This window comes from Aspergillus brasiliensis (assembly GCF_001889945.1).
Source record: "Aspergillus brasiliensis CBS 101740 unplaced genomic scaffold ASPBRscaffold_5, whole genome shotgun sequence".
NCBI lineage: Eukaryota > Fungi > Ascomycota > Eurotiomycetes > Eurotiales > Aspergillaceae > Aspergillus > Aspergillus brasiliensis.
The window spans coordinates 438,016-463,065 of NW_027137446.1; the positions used below are offsets into that span (position 1 = coordinate 438,016).

The 25,050-nt window shown below is 49.9% G+C and overlaps 9 protein-coding genes across 9 annotated transcripts; 6 read left to right on the forward strand and 3 right to left on the reverse strand.

Annotated features, from left to right (window-relative positions):
• Window positions 1-210: 210 nt before the first annotated feature.
• ASPBRDRAFT_195133 (Ran GTPase-binding protein LOS1) lies at window positions 211-3,632 on the forward strand (the record flags this gene model as incomplete). Its single annotated transcript, XM_067620832.1, has 4 exons — window positions 211-222; window positions 446-3,044; window positions 3,092-3,546; window positions 3,606-3,632. 4 exons carry the CDS (start codon window positions 211-213, stop codon window positions 3,630-3,632), a joined length of 3,093 nt encoding a protein of 1,030 aa, XP_067479671.1.
• Window positions 3,633-4,314: 682 nt separating this feature from the next.
• On the reverse strand, window positions 4,315-5,757 carry ASPBRDRAFT_54268 (transaldolase family protein; the record flags this gene model as incomplete). Its single annotated transcript, XM_067627203.1, has 7 exons — window positions 4,315-4,377; window positions 4,483-4,816; window positions 4,885-5,116; window positions 5,188-5,296; window positions 5,387-5,515; window positions 5,578-5,621; window positions 5,685-5,757. 7 exons carry the CDS (start codon window positions 5,755-5,757, stop codon window positions 4,315-4,317), a joined length of 984 nt encoding a protein of 327 aa, XP_067479672.1.
• Window positions 5,758-7,920: 2,163 nt separating this feature from the next.
• Window positions 7,921-8,686, forward strand: ASPBRDRAFT_124105 (succinate dehydrogenase cytochrome b560 subunit; the record flags this gene model as incomplete). The annotated part of the gene is made up of 3 exons (XM_067617663.1): window positions 7,921-7,960; window positions 8,020-8,110; window positions 8,251-8,686. 3 exons carry the CDS (start codon window positions 7,921-7,923, stop codon window positions 8,684-8,686), a joined length of 567 nt encoding a protein of 188 aa, XP_067479673.1.
• A 985-nt stretch (window positions 8,687-9,671) lies between these two features.
• Window positions 9,672-11,050, forward strand: ASPBRDRAFT_54270 (uncharacterized protein; the record flags this gene model as incomplete). Its single annotated transcript, XM_067627204.1, has 6 exons — window positions 9,672-9,716; window positions 9,804-9,884; window positions 10,430-10,526; window positions 10,693-10,757; window positions 10,847-10,910; window positions 10,989-11,050. The coding sequence occupies 6 exons, from the start codon at window positions 9,672-9,674 to the stop codon at window positions 11,048-11,050; spliced, it is 414 nt and encodes a 137-aa protein (XP_067479674.1).
• Window positions 11,051-12,297: 1,247 nt separating this feature from the next.
• ASPBRDRAFT_42120 (mitochondrial 54S ribosomal protein mL57) lies at window positions 12,298-13,591 on the forward strand. The gene is made up of 3 exons (XM_067624737.1): window positions 12,298-12,874; window positions 12,944-13,176; window positions 13,300-13,591. The coding sequence occupies exons 1-3, from the start codon at window positions 12,487-12,489 to the stop codon at window positions 13,453-13,455; spliced, it is 777 nt and encodes a 258-aa protein (XP_067479675.1). The 5' UTR covers window positions 12,298-12,486; the 3' UTR covers window positions 13,456-13,591.
• A 714-nt stretch (window positions 13,592-14,305) lies between these two features.
• Window positions 14,306-16,582, forward strand: ASPBRDRAFT_42121 (AP-1 complex subunit mu). The gene is made up of 7 exons (XM_067624738.1): window positions 14,306-14,355; window positions 14,438-14,660; window positions 14,736-14,864; window positions 15,034-15,263; window positions 15,328-15,817; window positions 15,890-16,261; window positions 16,362-16,582. The coding sequence occupies exons 2-7, from the start codon at window positions 14,622-14,624 to the stop codon at window positions 16,440-16,442; spliced, it is 1,341 nt and encodes a 446-aa protein (XP_067479676.1). The 5' UTR covers window positions 14,306-14,355; window positions 14,438-14,621; the 3' UTR covers window positions 16,443-16,582.
• Window positions 16,583-17,559: 977 nt separating this feature from the next.
• On the reverse strand, window positions 17,560-18,917 carry ASPBRDRAFT_539190 (Rag GTPase GTR1). Its single transcript, XM_067627142.1, has 2 exons — window positions 18,593-18,917; window positions 17,560-18,514 (listed from the first exon to the last, which is right to left on the reverse strand). The coding sequence occupies exons 1-2, from the start codon at window positions 18,784-18,786 to the stop codon at window positions 17,707-17,709; spliced, it is 1,002 nt and encodes a 333-aa protein (XP_067479677.1). The 5' UTR covers window positions 18,787-18,917; the 3' UTR covers window positions 17,560-17,706.
• An 827-nt stretch (window positions 18,918-19,744) lies between these two features.
• ASPBRDRAFT_124233 (URC4/urg3 family protein) lies at window positions 19,745-21,466 on the reverse strand (the record flags this gene model as incomplete). Its single annotated transcript, XM_067617675.1, has 4 exons — window positions 19,745-19,828; window positions 19,895-20,487; window positions 20,545-21,034; window positions 21,128-21,466. The coding sequence occupies 4 exons, from the start codon at window positions 21,464-21,466 to the stop codon at window positions 19,745-19,747; spliced, it is 1,506 nt and encodes a 501-aa protein (XP_067479678.1).
• A 2,662-nt stretch (window positions 21,467-24,128) lies between these two features.
• Window positions 24,129-24,557, forward strand: ASPBRDRAFT_672475 (uncharacterized protein; the record flags this gene model as incomplete). The annotated part of the gene is made up of 1 exon (XM_067628863.1): window positions 24,129-24,557. Exon 1 carries the CDS (start codon window positions 24,162-24,164, stop codon window positions 24,555-24,557), a length of 396 nt encoding a protein of 131 aa, XP_067479679.1. The 5' UTR covers window positions 24,129-24,161.
• Window positions 24,558-25,050: the final 493 nt, after the last annotated feature.

The following is a 25,050-nucleotide window of genomic DNA, read 5'->3' on the forward strand; positions in this document are numbered from 1 at the left end:
TGGGTCTGACTCCGAAGAATCCACCTGCTCCAAGGCACTAGTGATGGCTCAATAGGCTGGCCTCTGCGACTAGTTCTGTTCTGCTATGACTCTCCGCCGCCGTCTGCATTTTGACCGAACAACCACCTCCATCGTTCCTTGATCCCTCCCCCTCACCCTCTCATTGCTTTCCGAGTCCTGCGACTCTGAAGGCAGCCCGGCTGGTCGAAGATGGAAGAGCAGGTAAGCTACAGTTCCGAGTCTATACATTGACTCTATTCTGGTCTTTGTCTTCTTTTACCTTTTCTCGCTTTTTTTCTTTTTCTGTTCAGCCCACACCCCACCACCGATCTCTCTTCCCCTCCATGCTTACCCCCCTTTACTTATATCCCCTCCTCCCCTCTTATATTCCCCTCATTTCATGTTTCCCCCTACGTCGACCTCTAGTTGACACTCCTCCGTGTAGGTAGCAAATGCCATTGAAATCGCCGGGAACCCAACCTCCGACCAAACTCTTAAGGCTCAGGCCTTCGACTACCTGAACCAACTCCGCACCGACCCCTCCGGATGGCAGGTCTGCCTAGCCCTTTTCACTAAGACTCCGCAATACTCCGAAATCATACGGCATGTGGCGTTGGAAGTGGTCAACAGTGCGGCCCAGGCGGGTCTCATTGACCCCCAGGCTTTGGGCTATGTCCGGGACGGCCTGATGGCGTATCTCCGGCAGGTGTACGGTCAGGACAACGTTACTCCCGATTCGACCAGTATCCAAAACAAGATCGCCCAGACCGTCACCTTCCTCTTCTCGGCCCTCTACGGCAATGGCTGGGAGACTTTCTTCGACGACCTCCTCAGCCTCACATACAAGAGTTCGGCCAGCACGAGCCACGATAACCCGCTCGGAATCGTCTTCTACTTGCGCGTCATCAATGCGATCCATGAGGAAATCGGTGACGTGCTTGTGTCCCGGTCCCGCACGGAGCAGGACAAGGCCAACCTGCTCAAGGATCTGATTCGCTCACGCGACATGCAAAAGATTGCCAGCTCGTGGCAGCAGATCTTGTCTGAATGGCGGGACGGAAATGATACCATCGTGGAGATGTCCTTGAGGGCGGTCGGCAGCTGGGTCAGCTGGATCGACATTGGTCTTGTGGTCAACCAGACCATGTTGGACCTTCTGTTCCAGCAGCTCGGCCGGGCGCAGAAGGCGGAGCTTAGAGATGGAGAAGAGAAGGTGCGCGATGCGGCGGTTGACGTCTTTACGGAAATCATCGGCAAGAAGATGAAGCCAGAGGATAAGATGGATATGATTATCTTCTTGAATCTCGACACTATTGTTACTCAGCTCTCGAATAGCCCCCCTCTTCATGAGAATAGGTTTACCTTCAAGTACGATACTGACTTGGCGGAAACGGTAGCCAAGTTAGTCAATATTACCGTCATTGATATTGTACGGGCTCTGGAACAGGACACCGTCACGCCCGACTGCAAGGCCAAGGCCACCGGTCTGCTGCAAGTCTTTTTGCCCCATATCCTGAGATACTTTTCCGATGAATACGACGAGGTCTGTTCGACCGTGATCACCTGCGTGAGCGATCTCCTGTCCTATCTGAGGAAGGTCGCCAAGATCAACCCCGCCCTGGCAGACCAGCATTCATCCATCCTGCTCCCCATTCTGAAAGCCATCATTGCCAAGATGCGCTACGATGAGACCTCGTCCTGGGGTGACGAAGACGATCAGACAGACGAGGCAGAGTTTCAGGACCTTCGGAAGCGCCTGGGCGTGCTGCAGCAGATTGTCGCAAGCGTCAACGAATCGCTCTGCATGGAGGCTGTCTCGGAAGTTGTGGGAAACACGTTCGAGAGGCTGCGTCAGTCAGGAGCCCAGCTCGACTGGCGGGACTTGGACCTGGCCCTGCACGAGATGTTCCTGTTCGGCGAGGTTGCCGTCAGGGCAGGCAGTCTGTATAACAAGGGAATTCCTAACAACCCGTCCGCGGAGAGATTGGTCGAGATGATGTTGAAGATGGTCGAGTCGGACATCCGATCCTTCACCCACCCAGCCACCCAGTTGCAGTACATGGAGATCTGTGTTCGCTACAGCTCGTTCTTTCAGTATCACACCCATCTGATTCCGACCGTGCTGGAGAGCTTCCTCCAACTGGTTCATCACCCGATCAAGAAGGTGAAGACACGGTCGTGGTACCTTTTCCAGCGCTTGGTGAAGCAACTCAGAACCCACGTTGGAAATGTAGCGCAGACTGTCGTCGAGGCATTGGGCGACTTGCTCGTGATCACCGCTGAGTTGCCGACTGAGGGCTCAGACGGAGATGAGATGTCCTCGGAGGACCACGAGGGGTCGGCCGACGCTGTCTTTAACAGCCAACTGTACCTGTTTGAGGCTGTGGGCATTATCTGCTCGACCCCGACTGTTCCCGCTGACAAGCAGGTCCTCTACGCACAATCCGTTCTGAACCCGGTCTTCATGGATATGGAAAAGAACTTGGCCCCGGCTAAGGCCAATGATGAGCGGGCTTTACTGCAAATACACCACGATATCATGGCGCTGGGTACGCTTGCCAGAGGCTTCTCCGACTGGATGCCGGGAACCAGCTCCGCCGCTTCGCTGCCTGCTCCTGAAGTCTCGGAAGCCTTCATGCAGGTTTCCGAGGCTACTCTCGTTGCGCTGGAGTCACTGAAGACATCGTTCAATGTCAGAACAGCTGCGCGGTTTGCATTTTCGCGCCTTATTGGTGTGCTGGGATCACGCATCCTGCCACAGCTGCCGCGGTGGATTGACGGTCTGCTCACGCAGACGTCTTCCCGGGATGAGATGGCGCTGTTCCTGCGACTGTTGGATCAAGTTATCTTCGGGTTCAAGTCGGAGATCTACTCTATCTTAGATGCTCTCTTGACTCCATTCCTGCAGCGGGTGTTCTCTGGCATTGCAGACGCCCCAACCGGCACGGATGACGAGGTCCAGTTAGCAGAGCTGAAGCGGGAATACCTCAACTTCCTGCTGGCGGTTCTGAACAATGAGCTTGGGGCCGTTATCATTAGCGAGCGTACGTATAATCGTTTCTGTTAGTAGACTTCAAACTGACAACACTAGGAAACCAACCAATCTTCGAAACGGTCATCGGTACTATCGAGCATTTTGCCAAGGACATCGAGGACTTCACTACGGCTAAGATGGCGTTCTCCGTCCTGTCAAAGATGGGCAGCTCTTGGGGCGGACCGGACATTGTGCAGGAGGGTGCGAACGGCGCGGCACCCCAGCAACAAGCACTGCCAGGATTTGGCCAGTTCATGATCACCCGGCTGTCGCCCCTGTGCTGGGCGTTGCCCGCAACGCCGTCCTTCAACTCGAAGGACGCGCAGGCCAAGCAGGTCCTTGCCGAAGCAGGAGTCCTGCAGCGCACGATATACGCCAAGACGGGGATGGAGTATCTCCAGTACTTGCGGGATCGCGAGCTGCCAGGAATGGGAATGGGCGCGGATTTGGTGGAGGAGTTTGTGGGAGCATTGAGCCGGCTGGACGTGAAGGGATTCCGGCAGTTCTTCCCGGTATGTTGTGATCCTAACTTCAGGTTCAACATTCTTAGACTAACCAACGTGCTCGACAGTCCTTTATCCAGCGATTGAGCGCATGATGTTGTGGCCTTTTCATCTTCTCTTAACATTTTCATTTGTTTTTACCCACCCGATCATTTGTTCCAGTCCTAGATTCCCCCACGGTTTGGTTTGATGACTGATGTTCTCATGTGACCATTTACAAAACACTCACCCACACACTGAAGCTCTTATCGCCGACACCCACACAAACACACACATATCCCTCTTGTCCTCCTATCTCTCTATCTATCTGTCCGTCTGTCTATTTTTATTCTGCTTGACTATCTGTATGCGGCCGTTGTCTGTTTCGGAATTAAGGATGATTCAAAAAAAGAAAGGTATATAGTGTTTCTTTCCCCCTTTCCTATATTCATTTTGGCATGGCATTTTATATTGCATGAGCAGGCGTTTTCAGACTCAGACTCTCAAGTCCGTTTGCGTGCCTGTATGCTGCTTGCTTGCTCAATTGCTTTGTCGTTGCGGGTGGACCGGTTGTTGTTTGGTGGGCTGGTTAGATCATTATTCAGTGCCTAGAAAGTTAGTTCGATTGACTTGGTTTAGTTAAAAGCGGGTGGGGGGTAGGTAGGTAGGTAGTAGGTAGAAAGAGAACAATGATTATTAGGATAGATAGATGTCTGGTTCGATATGATTGTAGAGAGTGGCTGACACTGTCCATCATATATATATTCCTGAGCCCCAATTAGTACTTTCCACCTCCCCTTACTCCAACCCCTTGAAAACCTGAACCAGCTTATCCTGCATATCACAGAAAATATTTATGGCCTAGATAGTGATCAATCCATCAGCATCAGCTTAACCCAATCACCACATATTCCTAGCCAGATAAAAAAAAAAAAAAAAAAAAAAAAAAAAAAAAAGCAAGCTCACCTGAGTCAACTTCTCCGCCCCATCGATTGTTCTCGTAAACATCATCCGAAACCCAGGCTCATCATTCACAAACGACTCATCCTTCCCCGGGATAGCACCCTCCACCACAGCGGAAGAATCGAACAACGACTCCACGGGTACTTTCCCCTCCCACGGCTTGGCCAACTCCTCCAACAATCCAGGAGCGATAGTAATGTGCTGTACCCCCGCCAACGCGAAGATCTCGTTCGTGGATGTTAGACTAGCGGGTAATACCTGGGTTTTGGATCCGATGGAGGTGTAATACTTTTGGACTAGGGCGCTGAAGTGAAGGAGGGGAAAAGGATCTTTGAAGCTGTAAACTTTATCAGTATCATCGTATCATATTGTGTGGGTTTATTTATTTGGGAAGGATTTATCTACCCCGGCTCGAAATGAACGCGTAGCTGATTCACGTATGGTGCTATGTACGTGCATCCTACTTCTGATGCTAGGATGGCTTGGGGCATGGTGAAGAGGGTTGTGGCTAGGGTTCGGACTCCGGCTTGTTCGAGTACTTGGCATGCTTTGAGACCTTCCCAGGTGCTGGGGATTTTGATGCAGATGCGGGATTGGGGGTGGGTGGGAGAGAGGTGCTGGGTTAGTTTGACTATGCCTGTTGTTTTTGTTGTTTTTGGCGGTTAGGAGGTAGAATGCAGAGGAAATGGAAGGATGATGGGGACGTACGGAGAGCGTTGGCGATGGTCTGTTGGGTCGAGTATGAGTAGTATGGGTTTGTTTGGATGTGGACGTGGCCGGTGATGTGGGGAGCGATCTTTAGGGAGAGGGATATCATCTAATTTGAATTATATATAGTTGTGGTGTTTAGTAGTGTTTTGTTGATGATGGTGTTGGTGAGGAGAAGGGAATGGAAGATTGTACGCACTGCTATCTCGATGGCCAGTTCTTCGACCGTTATACCGGGATATTCTTGGACCAGGGATTTGGCTTTGGCGAGAGACGAATGGAGAAGCTCTTTGTGTTCGGGCTTAATGAGTTCTTTGTAGGCTATTGCCTATCGTTGTTGTTAGCTGAGTGGTAAGGATGGGGTGAGTGCAGTGGATTGTATGTATATACCTGGTTGGAGGTGCAATCGTGGAAGGGACCAAGGGTTTTGGCAACTGTGCTTCTACGTCAGTAGATAGTAGGGAGTTGCATGGACGTGTGGAAGTTGAAATACGTGCCTTGCTCGTCCATGGTGTCACAGTCGACAATGGAGCGAGAGCGGATGTAGTCGAGTCCAGTCTTGATGGTCATGGTGAATGCTGTACTTTCGACCACGGGTTATTTGACTGATGGTTCAGATGATGAAGTTGACAGATGTCTTAGTGATGGAGAGTCGAAGAGTTTCTTGAGGATACGAAGTCGATGGCCTGAGCACTGAGGAGAGGGGAAGATCAGATAAGCATTCTAGACATCCCCTCATGCCATCTCATACATACATTTAGCCTGAATAGTGCTTTATACTATTTCTTGGACGCTTTCGGGCCGAGAGTCTGTTCTCCGGAGAGTTGATCGGAAGCGAATGCCGATATCTACGGAGAAAGTCCGTGGGATACATCACTGAATAGCATCTTGTCGTGCTGAGCAAGGTTCCTGTCTGGTCGCTAGGCGGAGCAAACTGGTGGTGGACGGTTGTAGCTATTTATGGGACTACATCTACTATTTGATAGCTGTATGGGCACGTTTCGTCCTTGTTCATGTAGTATTTGAAAACCCTAGGAATTTGCGCAGGTCCGAGAAATACACATTCTACTTATTGTATGGCTCAAGGAATGTCATGTGGTCTTAGTATAGGATTGTAGATATTTCGATTGAGTATTAGAGTTTCATAGTGTGCCACGATCATAACTAGTCATTATCGCTGCGGCATCCTCCCCGCACTTGCCCCAGCACAGAGAAGCCTTCCTTAATGCTATTTGAGGCTACATAGTATGGCTGGAAAGTGAGTTGATTAAGACAAGCATAGTATATGGCTCATGAGCAAAGCTAAATGGTGAACACTCATATAATCACAGTGGGATGATTTGCTATATGTTGACGTAGAGTCAAGCAATACGTCGTCTACTAGTGAGTCCCTATCAGTAGTAACTATACACTTCCCGACGGTTGATGTTAATGAAGTACTAGGCATATCTTCGCTACTAGTACTGGTCTCAACATCAGGTCACTTTGGGAAGACATTCGATAACATCGATAGAACTACTGACAACGATATCTGGACCATGAAGCCGGGAGTTTCTGTATATCCATCTGCCGGATAATAATGAAGGTCTTATCATGTTGGTAGCTAGCCGGATATCACCCTTATTTCCTTCTAGTTCCAACCAGACCGTTCAGCAGTGGCTAGATACAGGACCGCTGTTCGAGTGCTGAAGAAAGTACATATTGGGCGTAATGAACTGCTTGGCTTGCTGTAATGAGCTTATAGATGGGCTGCTGAGTAGCTTATGACCCTCAAGCATTGCCTGGCCTCCCCTCGCTTATCATGAGAGCTCTCGCACTAGTTGTAGGGTTTTCAGTTTGCCAGTCTTTTGCGGCACATCGGAGTCGTATTTTAGCGTTTGGGTTGAAAACAGATGGTGAAGCTGCTTGGGCTTGACCTGCTAAAACTTCGCTGCGAAAACCAGCCGAAAAAGCAGTAGCAAGTTGAATCCAGAGTAATAGCCTGAAAATGTGTCGTCCAGTTCAACACTTCTCACAACAACCCGTTGGAAAGTAGTTACTGAGCAAGCAGTGTGGTGGACAGATGAACTGTCCAGGAATATCGAACTCCTGTCGTTCAAGAGGGAAAATATTCAAGATCTCAACAAAAGCCCCATGCTCCAAACGACAGATCGGCTTCGATGTTTGCTCTACAAAAGAGGCCTACAAGGCGGACTCGATTCTACGCGAATCCTTATTATCATGTAACCCTGATATGAAACCCTTTCATCTCATGAACAAGAGACAAATGGGCGATTAACGACGGGACAGCTCCTTCTCAGGTATCTCATTGACCTCGGCGGTCACGACAGAATGCCGAACCAGTGAGGCCCTGCTAAGCACGTCGACATCATCCCGACTGGTAGACAACGTGGGCGGAGACCCTTGGGAGAGAAGAAGAAAAGAAAGAAGAGAAGAGAAAGCGACGGGAGAAAACACACAAAAGTCAAAAAGCCGGAACCGGCGGGCGGTGAGGAGATGGAAGATGGATCTTCCGAGTGGTAATGCAGGGCGGCTGATTGGCCGATTTTGGGGCATCGGGAGAAGTCCCGTGACTGGGAGGTGAACCCGAGGTTGTCCGTCCCGTGATTCCGAAGCGTTACGAGAGAGTCGGCAGTTCAAGGCCACTTTCTTTCTGGACGACTACGACGACGACGGTCAGCTTCGTGTGCCTGGTTTAGCCTCTCACTCTTTCTTGAGGTCATCAATTTCATCATGCTCTCTCAGAAGGTTGCTCAGCAATCGCTGCGGCGGCGTATGTACCTGCTTCATTCTCTTTAGCTTAATCGCGCGACACTGACTTCAATGTTGCAGTTGCCGTCCAGCAGCCCTACGCTCTGCGTTGGTCTTTGATGAACTCGGTCTCCCCGGCTGCCGTTGCCCTCGGAAGAACCATTCAGACTAGGTGAGTGAAAACGAATCGCGAGATCAGCAATTTTGGTCGCGATAATATCGACCTGAGGGGTTCGCGATATCGAATTCGACGTCATGAAGCGAACATCGCCAAGCGGAGGCGGAACACGGATTGCTAACGTTGTCATGCAGACAAGCTGCTACCTCCTCCAACTCCTCCGACCCTACCAAGCTCCTCGCTCAGCAGCGTCTCAACCGCCCCGTCTCTCCCCACCTTACCATCTACCGTCCCCAGATCACATGGATCGGCAGTAGTATCCACCGTATCACCGGTCTGGCGCTGTCCGGAAGTCTCTACCTCTATGCAAGTGCCTACCTCGCCTCTCCCATGCTCGGCTGGGATCTGGGCTCTGCCTCCGCTGCCGCCGCTTTCGCTGCTCTCCCTGTTGTCGCTAAGGTTGCCCTCAAGGCTACTATGGCCATGCCTTTCACCTACCACTGCATGAACGGAGTGCGCCACCTGATTTGGGATACTGGTGCGGGTCTTACCAACCCCCAGGTCATCAAGTCCGGCTGGACTGTGGTGGGTTTGAGTACTCTTAGCGCTCTTATTCTTGCTTTCCTGTGATCTATTGTGACATACCTCTGATTCCTGTTGTGTTTTAAAATTGTTTTCGTGCAATATATTTTATACCAGTCAATTGACGACTGCTTTTGGATCAAAATCTTCATCTTCTCACCCCGAACTTTTGAGCTCCGCCTCACAGTCCAAGCCGTGGAAGTTCTCGGCATGTAGGAGACATTCGAAATAAAGACTAATGGAATAGTCGTGAGCCTATACAACTGCATGGAAAGAAGGCGAATTGACAGCCTTCGTACTATGAAAGGTACATGTCGATAGGTATGTCCTAAAGCTATGAGTTGGCAATCCATGAAATCTTAGGCCATGTTCTGAATATTCCCTTCATGCATAAACTGGCCGTGTCATTGTCTAGTGTACATTCTGCTCCGCGAACTCCTCTAAAGAAAGGACAAAAATGAAAGAAAGAAACCAAAAGCAAGCCGGCACGCTCCTATATCCGTTTCCCTTTTGACTTGGAGTCGGGAGCCTGGCAGTCGGCAAACTCAACAACATTGCCCCTTTACTACCTTCATCTTATGATGATATCAATATCCTCATGGCCCACTGGTTCATTGCAATATCAATTCCTTCACGTTCTATCGCAGATCTGTCAGAACTCCCCTAGCATCACGGGGTAGATTATTGCTTCGCCATGAGCTTACCTTTTCCACTGGATTTCTCCGCCTGCACAGAAGAAACCATCTTGGAAAACTTATACTCATGCAGGGCTTGGTGGCGGATTAGTAGGAGGCCCAGGCGAGGGTGGATCATGCACGGAAAGATGGATTAGTGCGACATCCTCGCAGCTGCTCCAAATCGGCAGAGGGCTGTCCTCGAATAGGAAATCGAAATTGGCGCGATACATGACGCAATATCTCCGTTCGGTAAACATGGAAGTCACAATTGATCGGACAATAGTGGCAGCGATTGGTTTGATAAGGGTATAGGATGGTGCAGTTATGTGACTATTGAGTATGAAGAGGGTGGTTATATGCTGCAGAAATTGGGGATCAGCGAAAGAACAGATGGCGATGGGGTAAGATATGAGCTGTTTCTCTGGGTGTGAGTTGGCTAACATCCCGCGTTAAATACCTAGCCCCAGTGCCCGGCCCTGGGTCCGAAGGATGCCTTTGAGTTGTACACCGCCATACCGTTCAGAGTCCTACTGGCAGTGAGAATCCGCGTGGATATGACACTCCCGACGGTCTAACGGTGATCTTCATATCTGTCGCCGGATCTTGACGGATTTTTGCTGTTTCTGCAAGGGCCCGGCGGATGGTTGGTGCCATGTAATGTTAAACAGCGTACCCATTGTCGTATGTTTCCGCCAATTGCCCGAAACTTTTGCCTCGTGAAGCACGAACTGACAAAGTCCAGTGCATACCGTGCGCTTCAAGTAGACATGTTCCTTGCTGGTTACCCGACGGCTGGGAACTCCGGGCTGCAACTCAAGCAATCCCCGAGCGTACGGAAGACTAAACTTCACGGTCCACTACAGCTAATAACGGATGCAGGACTTCTCTGCCCGGATTTTCATGATATACTGTACCCCATTGAATGTTAATCGGGAGCTGCTACTCGCCGATCTCCTTACCCATGATCATTCATGGGGCGGGGGGAAGCTTTTCCTTCTTTAGTCTACACTGTTGATCCATCGCCGCCATGGTCCAAGTACCTTGGGAGACTACAGCTGGTTGTTTGATATTGCAATCCGTGAAGACCGAGAAACATTGTCTGCTGATATCCGAGCCCGCAGGTTCCATAGTTTGGTGCAAACGACCAAACGCGGGGGTCACTGGCCCAAGCAAATTGGCTGACACGCTGGACTACTCCACTGATAAAGCTGGTATACTGAGAACGACCAGAATATCTAAGGGTTGACACCATTTTTGATGATGTGATTCGTCCGCCTCTCGACCATTCCTAATTTGCTCTTGTTTCTTCATTAACCGTTCTAGGTATTCCCTAACCAAGCCATCCCAGACGGTGATTGGGGTGGGCGAGCTCCAGAGGTCTCCGAGCAAGCGGTCTACAAATGAAACTGAGTGGCAGCCGGCAGAGATACGGAAGAGTCCAGGTTAGGGAAGTAGAATACAAGGAATACTGCAGTAAGCACGTGGATTGACTTCTGAGTCTTGTGCTACTTCAAGGACGTTGAAGGTTCAGCAAAGCGGGGGGATAGCCCTGTTTGTTACAGGGACTGCATTAGACTGCCTTTCCGCGGCAAGCAGTGCGCCGAATCGGATTCTCAATGGATATCTGCCGACGACCGCATAGCAACGCACTGAGGCACGGTGCATTGCTTTAGAAACTGGCATCTTGCCGCAATTGACACGTACCATCCTTGCACACAATTGGCGCCACTCTTAACATAACCGGAGGCATGTGGTTAAACGCAGCAGCAGGCTAGTTCCAGCAAAAGAATGTGCCTAACGGTCTGAGCGATCATTTCCGGGGAAGATCAGAGAGCAAAGGGTATCTCAGCCCCGTTTTGCATGAGAGCAATTACTGTCTTTGTTCTAACCTCAGCCCTGATTCGATGCAACGACCACAGGATAAGACATGATTGTCAAACGGTAGGTACACGGCCGACTTGCAATGCTCCTCATTTTCAAACTCCAGAGGCGTGATCCGTACACCAAGCGTACGCCATAATATATTCATGTGCCATTATGGGACTGAAGCAGTGAGATTCTCACCATATGTCCCAATTTCGCCGATACATTTTGGTACTTCGCTTTGACACTGCGTGGCGGCGACTTCGCTCATGGAACAACTGCCGAATAAAGCGTGGGCTGATTCTACGCTCAGACTGGTTTTGAGCGACATGACGCACAAAATATTCGGGGAATGGCGGAACACGAGTGCTACAACAATTGCACATAAGTACCATCGGCCGGGTCTCTGGTGCTTGCATGTCACACATGTTGACAAGGATACGAAGGGAATCTAATTGCCACTCAACGTTGCGGTGTAGAATTCCGTGCCGCAAGTTATGGCGAGGTACCTACAGATCAGCGGTTCCTTCCTGGATAGAAGCATTATGGAAACTGTTAGCTAGTCACTTGGTACTTTCTGGCTGGCTCCCGCGAGCTGTACGACGGGAGCCCGGACGGCAAATGTGCTTTTGGCTGGCGCGCTTCCCGTGAGGAACGGATTGCCCACCAACAGACTGGCTGACTTGGTATGGTGCATCCCTACCTTTGGCATATAATTGCATACTGTTGCTCTTGGAGAAGTCAGTGCGGGAGTCAAATTTGGCAGTTGGTGGCATGTATTTCTCCGTGTCTCCCCGCGACACTCGTCACCGACAACTGATAGTTACGGAGTAGTCTTGAATAATATGCAAAGCAGTTGCATGGGCCTCCCGTACAACAATTGGCCTACACATTCCCCTCAATTCCAAGTTTTGTGAAGTGATATTGTTGTTCTAGATCCATACGGCCGAGGTGTTGAAGCTCGAGCGCATCCGGATAGGATGGGGATGGGTTCCGAGAAGTAACTCATTAATAAAGAATTCTGGTCAATGAAACACAAGTAATAATACTGAGTTAATCTTCATGTATCGAAATCGAGGTTGGTTCAATCGTGTGGCTCTCTATCCATCTTTGAAACTACAGATTTGGCGGGCGAGCCGGAGAACTGAGTGGCTATCCCGATCGGGACTAGCGCCACGTCTCCGAATTCTTCCTCCTCCAAAGGAATTATTATCATTGATGGCCGCCATCGATCGTGGAAAAAGACCCGGCCTGGCGACCTCCTCCCTCTTCTCTCACCACTTCGGATTCCGGCCCTTCCTCTACTCAATGGCTTCCGTACTCTCGACTCGCGCGGTCAGGACCGCCTCCTGCTCCGCATGCCGCTCCCTCGCTCGTCCCAACTCGATCGCGGCCGGTCTCCTTCCGCGGCGAGGACTCTCGACGGCCACCGAAGATGCAGCAGTCGACTATGCGGACAAGCCCCGGTGGTCGTACACGCCCCCTCGTGCCAAAGCGCCGTTCTCCTTGAGACTCAACTCCAACCGCCCCGAGTTCCCCGTGAATTCTGACCCCAAGGTTCTGGACCGGTTCTACATCCTCATGCTCGGAAACGACGGTGACAAGATGCTCTCGGAGGAAACCAAGTGGCTCGCAGTGACACACAAGAGTTTTGATCAAGGCCGGAGAGGTTTCAATGATCGTTTGGCCTTCCTGGGTATGTCAAGTGTTGCCATGCAATGAATGGTGACTGGATTGGATACTAATCCGGATGGGTTGTACACAGGCAAGCGGATTGTTCAGCTGCAGGCTTCATTGGCTTTGGTCCAGAGTCCTAGCAACACTGCTACCTCTGCCACCCCCGATGCGTATGGCCGCGTTCCCTTCACTCACCCGGCTTTGGATAGCCTGGACAACCTCGACTACAACACGAAGAGCTTCCTTACGAGCAAGACGAAGCTGTCGGAACTTGCCCACAAGTACGACATGCAGAGAGTCGTGAGATGGTGCCCTCGGAAGGTGAGTCTAGGATTCCGTGCATTGAGACGATATGCAAATGTCTTGCGCTGCTAGGCTTTTTGTGATAGTCTTGCATGTCGGTCAGTTGGATCCCCTGCTAACTGCGGTGTGTTTAACGTGTAGCCCAACAACCTCGAAAGCTCTGGAATGGACCTCGTTCTCGCCCACACGATGTACGCTGTGATCGGTGCCATCTCCCTGGAGAAGGGCAATGCTGTTGCGAACAAGGTGGCCCGTGAGCGCATATTAGCACCTCTGGGATTTAAGATCGCGGCTTGAGTTGGGTGATTGATTTATGGGAAATGGCCGCAGGTGCATTTTCAAGGCGTTACTTCCTTTTTTTCTTTCCCCCTTCCCCTTGTTTCTTTGTGCCCTGGATGTTCTGTGTATGTGTTGGGGCTTTTCTTCATCCGCCATATATTATGTATTTTTATCTACGACTTGTCTTATAGTGACTGCAAATACCACCGGAAGTTCTGTCTTCTTACAACTATTCAGACTACAAGTATACTTTGGTCTTTTTCAAGAGTTCAATTCGAATAGCATGCCATTATCAATACTAATAAATATACTAGATATCAAAAAATATGTGCGGTTCCTCTGACACCGCCCGGGTAACAGTAAGCAAAATACCCGGCCAGCTCTTATGGAACCCTCGAATACACGATGCATAGTCTCCGCACCTTTGTATCGCAAGTCAGCAATGAGAAACCAGGAACTCCACGACAGAATGTCACGGTGAACCCAGAAATCACAAAAAAGCAATTTGCACTGCCTTGCACTGTCTAGGAAGGGCGTATGGTACAAAGAAAGAAAAGAAAAGAAGAGGAAGAGAATTCGCTTGCGGCGGCCGAAATATATTCTGCGCGCGTGACCAGCGCTAGGCTTTATCGGGCCTAGTGGAGATCTGGACTGGGCGGATATCTGGAATAGGCTTAGCGTTCTGGATCAGAGACCCCTGAGGCATTGATACACTTTGATACACCGCTGTGACCAGGTCAAGATAAGTTACCCCGCCACAAGCTCTTTGTCTGGTAGCGTATTGTGTACGAAACAATACCACACGGGAGGGCAGAGCATCCCCGATGGCCGCATCATCAGTCCGTCTTGCATGATATTCATTCAATTCCAGCTTCATCGCAGGCACGTCGGCCAAGACGTCCCCTTCTGCAGCTTCCTGTGAGTTCTGCAGTCTCAATCTTTACAAATTTTCGAGTTTGAAAGTTCTTCTGAGCTATCTCTAATGCAACACTGTCTGCAGCTCCCTCCCCGCAAGTCCAGCATGTTGAACTAGTGGTTTCGCTGGCCTCTCCCGTTGAATCTCGCCCAGGAGCCTCCCGCCCATTTAGTCCTCCAGTACCTGCCCGACTCACCTTCCCAATCCTCGCGCCGTTCAACCTCCACCTTACTATTCCACCCACGACCTCCCTTCGAATTCCTTCGCGATGGCGTCGGCCATCTTCTTCCTCGATCTCAAGGGCAAGGTATGACCCCCTGTGGAGGTTGCGCTGCCACGAACAATTCCGCCGTGATCCCCTGGAACCTGACCGTTTATTTAGACCCTTCTAGCCCGAAACTACCGCGGAGACATCCCCATGTCCGCCGTCGAGAAATTCCCCATCCTCCTCAGTGACGCCGAAGAAGAGAGCTCCGCCGTGGCTCCGTGCTTTTCCCACGAAGGAATTAACGTACGTATTCGTGTCTCCGACTTGTGGCTGCGGCGGCGCACCTGCACCTCTCCCCCCGCCGTTCCCCGCAACCCGCTGTGTCTACCATCTCCCACATCAGCCCTGCGCGCATACTCAGAACAGAACACAGAATCATGAGGTCAATTGCTGAGAATAACGCCTTGTCTAGTACCTCTACATCCGTCACAGCAACCTCTACATTCTTGCCCTGACTAAGAAGAACACCAATGCCACCGAGATCCTCCTTTTCCTCCACAAAATCGTGGAGGTATTCACGGAATACTTCAAGGTGCTGGAGGAGGAGAGTATCCGCGATAACTTTGTCATTATCTACGAATTGCTCGATGAGATGATGGACTTTGGCTACCCGCAGACGACGGAGAGCAAGATATTGCAAGAGTAAGACGGGCCAGTCCTTGCGACTATGAGTATTGAAGGATCATAGCTGACGAGTCCATGGCAGATATATTACCCAAGAATCACACAAGCTAGAGATCCAAGCTCGACCACCCATCGCTGTCACCAATGCCGTGTCATGGCGAAGTGAGGGTATCCGGTACCGCAAGAACGAAGTCTTCCTTGATGTTGTGGAGTCCCTTAACCTCCTCGTGTCCGCGTCTGGTAACGTGTTGCGATCGGAGATTCTCGGAGCTATCAAGATGAAGTGTTATCTCAGTGGTATGCCGGAGCTTCGTCTGGGGTTGAACGACAAGGTCATGTTCGAGACTACGGGTCGCGCAACGAGAGGAAAGGCCGTCGAGATGGAGGACGTCAAATTCCATCAGTGTGTCCGACTTTCTCGATTCGAAAATGACCGCACCATCAGCTTCATTCCCCCGGATGGAGAGTTCGAGCTGATGAGCTACCGGTTGAACACCCAAGTCAAGCCTCTAATTTGGGTGGAATGTCTGGTGGAGTCGCACTCTGGTTCGCGCATGGAGTACATGTTGAAGGTATGGTCAACTCTGTGCCTACTCTATATAAGAGAAACAACCGATCAAGCTAACATCATCCCTCCCAAACAGGCCAAGGCCCAATTCAAGCGCCGCAGCACTGCCAACAACGTAGAGATCCTCGTTCCAGTCCCAGAAGATGCCGACTCACCACGTTTCCGCACTAATATCGGAACCGTTCACTACGCGCCCGAAAAGTCCGCCATCATCTGGAAGATCAAGCAGTTTGGCGGAGGCAAGGAGTTCCTCATGCGCGCAGAGCTGGGTCTGCCATCCGTAAAGGGCGACGACGAGCACGGTGGTGGCATGACCGGTGGTTTCGGAGGTAGCATGGGTGGAACCGGGCAGGGCAAGGCAAAGCGGCCGATCAACGTCAAATTCGAAATCCCTTACTTCACTACTAGCGGTATCCAAGTCCGGTACTTGAAGATCACGGAACCTAAGGTATGTCCATCTATCCTATATCAAATCTGATGACTTTCCCCCATCGGTTGGATTGGCAATTTCGTCACATGGATGCTAATATATGACCTGATGAATGCAGCTACAATACCCCTCCCTCCCATGGGTGCGATATATAACACAATCAGGCGACATTGCTGTCCGCATGCCAGATGTACAATGATGTAAAGCGTTTCTTCTTATCCTATTTCTTTTTTTTTTCTCTAGTTACATTCAATAGATATACTTTTTCCTTTTCTTTGCATCAAACATGGATCAAATATCTATTGATGGAGTACACTCCTTGTACAGATTGATCAACCAGCACATGATTTTCGATTGGTTGATTGACTGATTGATTGTAGTGCATTGTAGTGTAGTGAAACGAATGAACTCGTGCAACTGCCGGTCCTCCCAGGACTTTACAGTTTCGAAGGGTATAGGTAATAGTATAAGTAGTAGGCCTCAGGCACTTAGACGTAACATAATATACAACCAGATGTATCCAGTAAACCACAACCCCCATTACTTGAATGCCTCATTTGGAATTTATATACATGGTAACTAACGTAGCATCGAAATGTCGAAATGTGCAGGTCACGGGACCTGAACCATGATTGAAGCTTCGTTGGTTAGTAGCTACCAAATCGACAAATACATTCTATCAAATACGACTACTGGAGTCGATAAGTGGGAAAAGGGTGTGCTGTATTCGTTTTTCTTTCTTTCATAAGTTCATTCATGTATCAGTCATATACTGCATATTTACCACCCGCGGGTTCACAATCATGCAAGTATGTATGGTACTATGGTCCCTTCCCTCCTCTTTCTCCCTAAGATAAAGGCATGATGAACGTGCCGTATAGGTCTGACAAATTTGAAAGGGTGATTTTGTGTGAAAGACAAGTACATAGATGAGCGATTGAGTCAAGAAAGTGAGAAAATCGAAGACAACTTTTACCAGCCGTGAAACACAAGGTCCAGAAACTTAGTCGATCAGCATGTTACAGAATGAATAGGAGGGATGAACATTGAATAAAGGGAGAGAGCGAGATTTTGGAAGATAAGATAGATATGGTATGATATGATATGATATGATATGATATGGAGAGGCTGAGAGAAAGAAGAACAGTATACATACATATAGAATGCCATGCATGCTAACTAGGGTATCTTTGTCTTTTAATGAAACATCTTGTTTTGGTTTTGCATTACGTACTTACTCACATGTCTCTTCTGTTCATAGCTTTCGTAGGTTAGACTGCCGGGTATCGCAACGCTGGAGAACAGGTGATTGATTTGATTGGTCGGTTGGTTGCAGTGAGGTGAGAAGCTGTTTCTCTCTTTTTCTTTTGTCATAAGGCGTGCCGGACACTTTTCACTTTCATACTTGGTGAAGTGCTTGATCAATCGAGTGACGGCCGTTGGCGGCCGGTCGAGTAGTGAGATCAATGGATCCCGTTGCTGTTGTCGGGGGATTCAGCCGCAGGGAGAGGAAATCCGTCCCCGTGACCAGTTGCGGCGGCTTTAGAGAAGCCTTCTCGAGCTAGCATGGTGTTTAGAACGGCGCAATTGTATGCTGCCTCGCCAGGCGGCACAACCAGAAAGATGTATGTGTTGTCGGTGAAACGGCCGAGGAAGACGTTGAACTGCGGAGTCTTGGTGTGCATGACGACGAACCCGGCAGATGCAGGGGTTGTGTGGGTGTTTCGGGCGGCACAATGCTTGAAGGCTTTCATGATGTTCGAGAGTCGTTCATGGCGATCGTAGATGGGGTTCAAATCGCCTACTTCTGAAGAAACGGAAGTTACGGTGAGGAAGGTCGACCGTTCGAACAGAATGACTTCCTCGGCATCAATTCGCTTGGCGAAGGCTTGCAGGAAGCGCTCAATGACGGTCAGATTCGGAATAAGCTTGTGGACGATGCCGGCCCAAGCCTTGTACAGTGACTGATCCCAGATACTACTGCCAAAGGTGTCGATGCTGAAATGTTCCGAACGGCTGCGAATCAGGGCGGATCGCTCTTCGTAGATACGTTGGCGGTGCTCGGCCTGGATGAGATCCAGTTTATGTACGAGACAGAATACGTAGGCATTGGGGCTGTACTCTTTCAGGGCGTTGATGATAGCGTTGTAGGTGTCCAGATCGCGCTCGACCTCGCGTGATTCAATGTCGAAGACGTAGATCAAAACGGCAACGTCGGAGAAGATGTTCCCTCGCTGCGACGCGAGATATGTTTCCATGAATGCATCCTGTCTGTTTATGGTAAAAGAGCACGTTGGGTTAGACACTGCAATGTTTCGAGAAATGCGCCCGAGACTGCCTGCGACTTACCCTCCGCAATCCCAGAGGTTCAGCGTGAGGTTCCCCATGAACTTGACATGGCTATGCTCGACATCAATGGTTGCACCCAGGCGTCGGACATCTTTCGCAACATAATTGCTGAAGATGATTGAGCGCATAGACGATTTTCCAGATCCACTTTTGCCCATCAAGAGGACCTTTCTCTTCTTCTTGCGCATGTCCATTCTGGCAGTTCCCCGGAGCTATCCGTTAACCGTACCCCGCACTTACGGGGGCTGGTGATCGTTTCTGGTGGATGGCAGCCGTGGAAAAGATGGTGGGATTCAGCATCCGCATAAATACCTCCAGCCCATGGGATGCAGTAGGACCCTGCAAGTCGAGGGAGGTAACGATCTCCACAGGCAATGGGCGAGGGTGGTTGGACAGAGAGAGCAGCAGCAACCGGATGACCAGCCTTCCGAGCGTCATTGCATGAGCTTCGCCGGGATCAATAATATTCCGGGTTTCCCATCACGTGGGAAGCGCACGGTCCACCCATGGCGGATGGGATGGGATGGGATGGGATGCAGATGCAGATGTCTGTCTCTCTCTCCGAACTATCTCCCCTGCCCCTGCCTTGAAATGGTCGACGGAGGTGGCGCCCATCCACATTCCTCCCATGTGCCTCCATTGTCGTTAAACTTTCTGCACGGAAGGGGGGTTTGCCAATCATCAGGCTCCACTTCAGCCATAGTGGATTAACTAGAACCAAAATATTATCAAACTAGCAGAGACACTATTTCCCATCATAGTTCCTTTTCAAAAGGAAAATAGTCATGACTGACAATGTTGGCGGAAAGTCTAATCCCAGCCATGTAAACTTTTTTGATCACATTTCCATCCAAATATAGGCAAGAAGGTAAAAAAGGGCCCAAGGAACTGTGTACAGGAAGGGTAGACGATCATCGCATCCCGATGATCCTACAGTAGAAAAGAAAATTAGGTATAAAGTCGGCCAGATGCCGCAGCAGAGACCTTTGTACAAAGCGAACAAAAAGGGGGGGAGGCGCCACAGGCGATGGGCACGAAAGTAGTAAGACGCATAAACATCCGGTCATCAAAGTCGTAAGCACGACCACCAGCCGTGGAACGGGCGTCGACTGGCGGTGTCAGGTATCCAAAACATCAACAGATATGCGATCATTAGAAAACAGTGCCATCGGAACGGATCATGATCGGAGGTTCTTTCGTGTTGGGCCTCGACACTTCGGCAATCTCACGGCCACCCTGTACTTCTGTATTAGCAAGTGTGTCCTCACGTAAAACAACGAGTGCGGAAGAGATGACACATACCTTCCAAGATCCAGCCTCAAGCATCTGTGCAAGGGTCAATTGATCGTCTCCCGTCAGTCCAAGCTGACCGTTCACTTCATCTAGTAGCTCATCCAGGAACCCAACGGTAACAGCCCGCCATTCAACGACTACGTCGTCATCCGTGGAGAAGAGAGGCACAACTTCCACGTTGGGTTGGCCCTTAATCTGCGCATTCTCCTTGTATGCGGCAATACCCCGCTCCAAATCTTGCTCCTTCAACGTCAACAGCCCCATGTCGATCAGCAGACCACCGTTCCGGTACTCGGGTAGACCCGTGAGCAGTTCACTGCCAGCGAAATGGATCTTCATCAGCTTCGACATGGGAACCATGATAGAATAGCACAGCCACTGCGTAAGCTTGTGGAATGGAACGATGCTCTCCCAGGGCTTTGCGGGGGGAGACTTGGGAAGATCGGAGCACGGCCAGGCGTCTCCGATAGATAGCCCATCAATCTGTGTTCGGGAGGGCGGCCAGATCGGAGACAAGCCATCCATGAGCACACTCCATAGCGTGGTAATAGGCACAATTGGAACCGACGAAGCAAGTGTAGACGGGTGAGAAAGGAGGTAGTCTAGCGATACTATGTTAGTCACGATCCAGGCGATCCTTGCACCAAATGTAGCCTTACCGAGCATATTGCCTGGCCGAGCATCTACCCCAAAGAAATCTTGGTTGTTCAAAGCCTCGGAAAGTCGGATCAGAAGACCAGCTCGGCCTTCAATTCCCGCCAAGGGGTTGGTCTCGGAGTGCTGCATTCCCTTTGCCAGTACTTCCACCGTAATCTTCTTCAAACCTGCCCCATCCACTTGACAAGGCTCTGTCGGATCGCTGCTGAACAAACCGCTCTTGAACATTTCCAAGGTGGCCACGGCCAGACCCTCGCTCCGCGAATAGATCTTGCCGGACTCCTTCGACTTGTATGACCACCTGGTACCTGCACCAGCATCGAGAAGGACGGAAACAACGAAAAGGTCAATCAATCGCCGGGTACGTTCCTGGGCATCGATGGTACTGGGCCAAGACTGAAGCAATTGGTTAACGCGGGGTCGTCCACCTACGTCGAAGTGTTGCCAACGGCCATGAGGGGGAATGGAGTCGTAGTCCGGGCCATAATCTCTCTGCAAACAAAGGCTCCAATTAGCAAATCCGAGGGGAGAATCAAGAGACAGGCTAATCGTTTTGCCGAGAGGGGTATAGCATATAGTATGTACCTTGATGATGGAGACAATATAGGATGCAGTAGCCATGAATTTGCCCATATCCACATCGAAGTGGTTGAGTCTGTTCCTCTTGGCCTTGTTCAGAATAAGGCTGCATCGCTCGCGGACCGCATGGATACTCCGCAGGTAGGCCGCTGGATCCAGGGCCGGATCAGGTGGTTTGGCAATCGGTAGTTCTGGAATGGAGGCAGGCAGCCCACTGCCTTTATAACCGGGCGACCTCAATGATGCATTGGAAGTACGAGCACTGTTAACGGTGACGGTCGAGTCGAAATCCTCCTTCTCGCTTTGAATCGAGTTCTTGGAGTCTTTGCGCTTGAAGAGACCCATGGTGACGAGGGGGGTCAATACTAAGAGTCGGAGGGTGAAACACAACAAACGCTCCCTAGCGCTCAGGGGAAAGAAAGAACACTTGTTCGTGCCAGGGGGACTGACAGTAAGGTGGAACACTAGAGGGAAAGGGAGGAAAGAAAAAGAAAGACAGATGAGAGGCCCTGGTGCCAGCAAAAACGCAGACCGGAAAAATGGACACCAGAGGGGAAAACGTACATAAAAGGATGGTGATCTGCGGCAGTTGCGGGAGACTCGAAGAAGAAAAAGAAGAAAGGTCCTGGTGGGTGACTTTCGGTTTTGACTCTTTAGTCTGACTCTGACTCTCTGTCTCTCTCTCTCTTTTTAGATTTTTGTGTTATTATTTTTATTATTCTAGTTTCTGTAATTTTTTTGGCCATTTTAAATTCTTTTGGGCCTAAAACTTTTTTTTTTCTTTACAGGATGGAGGGGACAATAATACTACTAATAATAAGGACAAGAAATAATAATAACAGGAATAATACGGGGCGGGGCGGGTGAGTGAGCTTAGGAGAAGTTAGGAAAGGTTAGGATCATAGGAAGAAGTTAGCAGCCCAACTAGCAAGACATCATTGGAGCGAAAAGGAGTGGCCAGTAGCCACTGGACCTTCACGGAGCATACGGAGCATACACCCAGTGAACTAGTCGAGCCCTCGGAGTCGGGAGGTGGAGAGCTTGAGGGGGGCAGAGGTCTTGTCGGAAAGGCTCCAGTCGATGTTAAAAAGGGTTGCATGGCGGGTTGGCCGATTTAGCGTTCTGATATGAACCGATTCGTACCATTGTTTACCGTTCCCACGGTCGTGAATACTACTGGAATTGTTAAGTAGGCTGAGAGAGTTTATCCTGGTATTTACTAAGCCCCGTAGTCTCTGTCAGGTACAAAGTCAAAGGGAAAAAAAAAATGACCATATGGAGCCAGTAGTAAACAAGTATAACGAACTGGAATATTAATTTAATTGGTTTGAAGGGATCGGAATTGATCCCATAAGATGCAAATAGGCTACAGAATTCGACCATCCCATGCCCTGAGTAGCAGAGTCAGTCCGTTCCTTAACTAGCTACTTAGGGGAGAAGGACCAAACTCAAGGGCCTAGGGACCAAGAATACCGCGGAGTATCCAGTCCGCGTCGCAAATCGCCCCGACGCCAGTGATGAGGTCAGAGAATATCAGACCAGTTGGAAGAGTGGAAGATGGATGCATCTTACTAGTTAGTTGATGTCTGATGTGCCCTAAGCATGTAGCTGCATGATGGTGCATGCATGATAAACCCAACCCGACCCATACGTGCGCATTACCATTTACCATACCGCACGGTACCAGACCGGTACCTGGTCGGTGATGGTGGGGGAGAGCCCATAAGTGGCCCCGTGTCTGGTAAAGTGCAAATTTCCCAGAATCCAGAATGGACCAGTTTCCAACGGGTCTTGGACGGCTTAGCAGTTAGCACCTTCCCCCTAACTAACTAACTAACTAAATAAATAACTCTACGTACCATCAACTTCCTCCTCGGTGCTACGGCCGACCAAGGGATGCTGTGTCCAGATCGATGGAACCAATGGAAAAGTAGTTTAAATTAGCGAGCGAGCACCGAAAAAGAAAAAGAGGAGTACGCAGGAGCACAGACAAGCCTGCGCACAAGGCTATACCGGGTTCATTTGCTCTCCCCCTCTCCTCGCCCCGGCACAGCGGATCTAGCTAGCTGTTAGTCACTCTGCGCCTCCAGCAATTCACCAAATCGGGACATGTTCCTCCCATGGAACCATGGCTCCTCCGCTTGTAGCCCGAAGATAGAGGGGAAGAGAAACCAAGATATGACTCGAATAACTGCTACCGAGGACACCAGGCAGTGTATATTTACTTCATCCCCATTCAATAACTATTGACCGAGCGCCCTCCTCTCCTTGGCAACCTAGGTCAGCAGCGGGTATCAGTCAAGCTCTCCACCTTCTTCAATGTCCACTTCTAGCTACCTATCTGCTATCGAAGTGCACTCAGACTCAGCACATCCGTGATAGTCATCGTATGCAGTGCAACTAGTTCGTCACTGTTCAGACGCAATGTTGGCTACTATAGTGCGATCCTTCCGCTTATCTGGGGAATATGTCCGATCTGATGGCGTGTGATTCGTATTTCTTTTTCGCTTCAGGGGTGTTGAGCACTTGAGCTTATGCCGCGTCTATCTAGCTACTATCACCCCATATTGACTATAGCCGCGGAATAGTCTACCTTAAACGTACATGTCGATGTTTCAGTTCAGTAGAAATCAGCCTCGCTGTAGCCTGGTCTCCATACCGTTCTGCTATGCTAACGCAATCCTGATCCACAGGCGGTGGCAAATTCGTGCAGAGACGAAGAGCATGAAAGATGCAGTTGAAACTAGAGCGGAGATAAAGTTCATATTGCCCATTGCTCTGGTAAGTGCTATATTTGGCTTCTTTTTTGATGCCACGTATAGATGCCAAGTTTGGAAAGTGTTAGTAAAGAAGTATAGGGATTAGTTTTCTGACTGCTGCGCCACAACAGTGGGATCGGGCGTTGTCAAGCATAGATTCCAAATTAGCACGTACGACGTGGTAGTCAGTAACTAACAATGTAGTAGTTATTTTTGTCAGATAACCGCCTCGCACCTTTTCCGACGGAGATATGTGATAGTCAGACTGTAGCTGGGGCGTTATGACTGTTGGTGACCCTATAGTGCACAATTGGAGGATTGAAGATCCCAACACGAGCCAAAGGGCCGATCATGCTTCAGGTAGAGAATCAACTAATAGTGCCAATCGCACTGCGGTTGACCTGACCTCGTCTCGGCACCTGCTACCCCCCACAACATCCGGCTTTAACAAGTTTGCAAAGAAAAGAGCACGACCAGCAGTATGCGAAGAATTGGCCCTTTTTGAGATCGGCAACCCTATTTCCATCCAAGTGTGCGACTCCCGAAAGGAAGGGAAGTTGCCGATACGCGGATTTATGGTTCATGTGGACCTTGGTTTGAATCGTACGCGGGCACACAACTATTGCCGTGTCGATCTCAATCCGGCAGGATCGTCCACACCAGAATCTTCGAACTAGTAGCGAATAGGCTGATGAAATTCGCTTCATAGCCTCTCTGAAGCATGTCCGGTGCAGAACGTGATACTAGTATGGGCTAGAGAAGCTTACAAAATGGTCACCGTGACCAGAAAGCGTCGTAGGTCTGGGATACGTTTCACGTTCTTGTCATTTATAAGTTCAAGATACTAAAACCCCAGAAAAGCCGCTGCTGGTTGTAGTTAATCACTAACAATTCTTCAATTTCACCTGGATCAGGTCCGATGAGCTTCGTAACCCCAAGTCCTATAGGTTGCCTTTTTATAGCTCCCCGGCATGTCATCTTTGCTTTTGTAGAAATACATTGGTCGGCAGTGAGCGCGCTAGGGCGGGATAAATGTTTTGTGAGCTTCGCGCTCGTGTTGAGCCCACTTTCCGACAACCCTATTGAAAATGTGCAGAGCGGGATGGTGATCATTGATTGATAGCAGTGGAAGAAGAAGAAGAGGAAGAGGAAAAGGAAGACTGACTAGGC